Genomic DNA, 3205 nt, shown 5'->3' with positions numbered 1-3205 from the left:
CTCACACACTCTCACACACACACACACACACACACACCGTTTGCAGGTGGCTCTACATTCGAATGAGGGGAAAATCCGTTTTCATCCACTCCATAACCACTCAGGAGGAAACTGTCGGGTCTGCACTTGAATTCGAGAGATCAACTCATGGTTTTTGACATTACAGGAAGTGATGTCACGTGTCTGGCAGCCATCATTTGGGGAAAACTGTATATTCTGACTGGTTGGAGAAAACGTACCTGTTATGGGTGCGGATGCCCGTAGATTTCATGGAACACACCGACTTAAAGCAAACTCTCTGCAGACACTCTGTCCACCGTGACACGGGCAACACAAACAGGAAACAGGACACAGGTCACCTTCAAAGTAAAAGTTGGGCCTCATATTTGACTTTTATTTTACTTCCCCTTGAGCCAGCGATCGCCAGCAACCACTCGCCAACCAATCACATCTTCCCCTCGTGACCGGTGGTTATATCCCAGCCAGAACGTGTCCATGATGTCGTTTACGAAACCTCCATAAAAGTCATGGACCATGATGCCACACACTGATACAGGAAGCGCCATCTTGCTGTGTGAGCTGTGTGAACCAGAAGTGGCCACATGTGCACTAAAAGGTGGAGAATTAAATTATTGACAACCTGTTATAACTGCAGTAATAACTGTAGTAACAGCATGTCAGGAAGTCTGAGTCTAGCATTGGTAAGCACTGATGAGCATCCACCTGTGTCTGTGTGATGCAGTCTGTGTTTAAAAGTGCAAACCGAAGGATAACGTAACAGTGGTGCAGCTCAGCACTCCACCCGCTCCACACAAATGTGGTAAGTTCACTGCAGTTATTTTGTTCAGCTCCCCAAACCTTCACCCTCACCGAGGTTCAGCATCCTCCCTCCACATACGTCCAACCTGTGGTTGAGTCTTTTCATGGACAGCTGCTTGATTTGAGGTCAGTGATGCTGTGAAGGACAACTTGCTTGCTGCACGTAAAACTCTGCGCTTGCTGTGTCTAATTCCTCTCTGTCGACTGCAGACGGTTCAATACGAAGAACAGACAACACATCAGTCCTGCACGGGCCTTTGAAAATAGATCGATTTCAAAACGCTGTCATATATTCTTAAGTCTCTATTGTGAGGTCGGCGTCCCAACAGCTTCTCTCACTTCTGTCTTCTCTCCTAAAAGCCAAAGGCCAGCGGTCCTTCGCTGCTGTTACTCTCAGATCACCAACAGAGCATTTTAAAGACCGGCCTCAGGTCTGAGGTGGATCGCTTCACTCCAGATGTTTTTAACTGTTTGTTTTTTATTTTGGTTTAATTTTGTTGTGTGGTTATTCTTATCTTTAGTGTTCTTACTGCTGTGTTTCACATTTTTTTGTTTCTTGTTTTATGGTAATTCTGTGTACTCAAACTGGATTCTCGGAGCGCTGGGATGCAAATGAGCGTGCCCAGAGAGCACGTTGGTCCAACCTCTGCTGTTTGAAGATGTGCTGAATGATCAGACTTGACTTAAAAAGAAGCGAGTAGAAAGCACAGAGGAAGACAACAAAGAGGCTGGTGAGTTTCTCATACGCGGCTCTTTATTTGACTCTCGTTCCTCGCGGCTCGCTTTGTTTATTTCTCAGCTGCTGCTCGTTCACCTCTCGGCACTTTTCAGACCGTTAAAGACTCCTACAGGACGCACTCAGCGAGGCTTCAGGCTTTGAGCTCAGCACAGCCTGAAGGCGCAGAAACAAAAGGTGGTCTAACCTGTCGGAGCTTCCCGCTGCAGGCACTCGGAGCCGATGTGCCTTTAATCAGCAGCACTGACATTAAAGAGGATAATGTGCGAGGACAAAATCCACACAGATGCTAATATCCACTCATCTCTGCTGGACACAAACCGGCCACAGCAACGACGAGCAGAACAAAAGAGGGAAAATGCCCTCGTGTTCCTGCACACAGCTTCTTCATTTCAGAGTCATTTTTACTATTCCTGCTTCCTACTAACGACCCTCAGGTGTTAGATATCCTCACTCCCAATCCTAACAAGTGTTTCCAAAGCAGAAAGCCTGCGAGCTCACTGAGGTCCGAGAGTCTGCCCACCGAACAGGACCGAAACATCCTCGTGGCTTTCTAAATTATAAACTTCATCAGACAGCATATGTAACATGAACACAATGTTTTTATTTGATGTTTCTTTTTATGGTTTTTTTTTAGTCTCCCGACAAAAAATGAGCTAAAACTTTAGAGCAACTATTTACATTTTCATAATTTATTTATTTTTTCCACACATAATTGCTTATTATTATTTAAAAATGTATGATTGTTTTATGTTTAGGCACTAACATGAACTTTTAAAATAAACTAGAGGGTCAGGTTTGAATAGAGATCGTGGTTTACAACGATCACCACTTCTTTTAATGCGCTGGGTTCTTGGTTGCTATGGTAACACATCCCCCTCTTTATGTGGACAGAAGCCGCAGACGTGAGCTTTACTTCCTAATGTCACAGAAACGGTGACAGCCTGTGAACGTGAACAAATGGACGACCTGTTCCTCACTACTTCACTGTGAGGCTGCTAGGCAACAACCGAACCTTCACCTTCACCCTGAAGCCAAACTCGAAATCGTTCTCCAACCTCAGCTGAGAAACTGGCTGATGTGTGAAGAGATTTTTGAGACGCAGCATCTCAAACTCAAACAAACCCCCAAAATAATGCGAAAACAATCTGAAGCTTTAGCAAACAGGTACAAAACAACAGCACAACGCACCATTAAAACCATTACAAACCACTGTGGTTGTCATGGTCACCTACCTCCATCCACTGTCCGTGGGACTGCATGTTGAGCACAATGCAGGGGTCGGGTTTGGACAGAGCGTCCCGGTCTGAGATCCCTTTACAGGTGAGTCTGAGCTCCACTTTGGTGAGACAGGGACTGCTGAACAAGCCCAGAGAGTTGGCTGCGGACTCGTAGATGTCACTCATGGTGGAGGCGGGACAGGAAGTCTGAAGGAGAAGCAGAAAAGTTCCAGAAAAGGCAGCATTAAGCACCTTTAGTTTAGGTGGTTTAGAGTCCCCACGTACATTTCGCTGTCAGCCTCAAAGACATGTCTGAACCGTCACCATCGAGCCATTTCTCACTGCAGGAACGATTCATGTACTGACCAGAATCAGTCCTGACCACTGTCAGGCTCACAAATATCCTCACCAGGGCAGAAACTTCTCAAAA

The 3205-nt window shown here is 45.8% G+C and overlaps 1 protein-coding gene across 1 annotated transcript in view; it reads right to left on the bottom strand.

Moving 5' to 3' along the window:
- Positions 1 to 2982, bottom strand: part of cpne4a (copine IVa) — a gene marked incomplete at its 5' end in the record, with an annotated part of 79341 nt that extends 76359 nt beyond the window's left edge. The window contains 1 exon segment of the mRNA XM_042227986.1: positions 2791 to 2982. Coding sequence (XP_042083920.1) covers positions 2791 to 2961 — 171 coding nt within the window.
- Between the last annotated feature and the right edge of the window lie 223 nt (positions 2983 to 3205).

Source organism: Haplochromis burtoni, unplaced genomic scaffold (genome assembly GCF_018398535.1).
Source record: "Haplochromis burtoni strain Fernald_Lab_line unplaced genomic scaffold, NCSU_Asbu1 Contig_295, whole genome shotgun sequence".
Lineage (NCBI taxonomy): Eukaryota > Metazoa > Chordata > Actinopteri > Cichliformes > Cichlidae > Haplochromis > Haplochromis burtoni.
The sequence above is the reverse complement of the archived record's forward strand: the minus strand, read 5'-3'. Positions and strand labels throughout refer to the sequence as shown.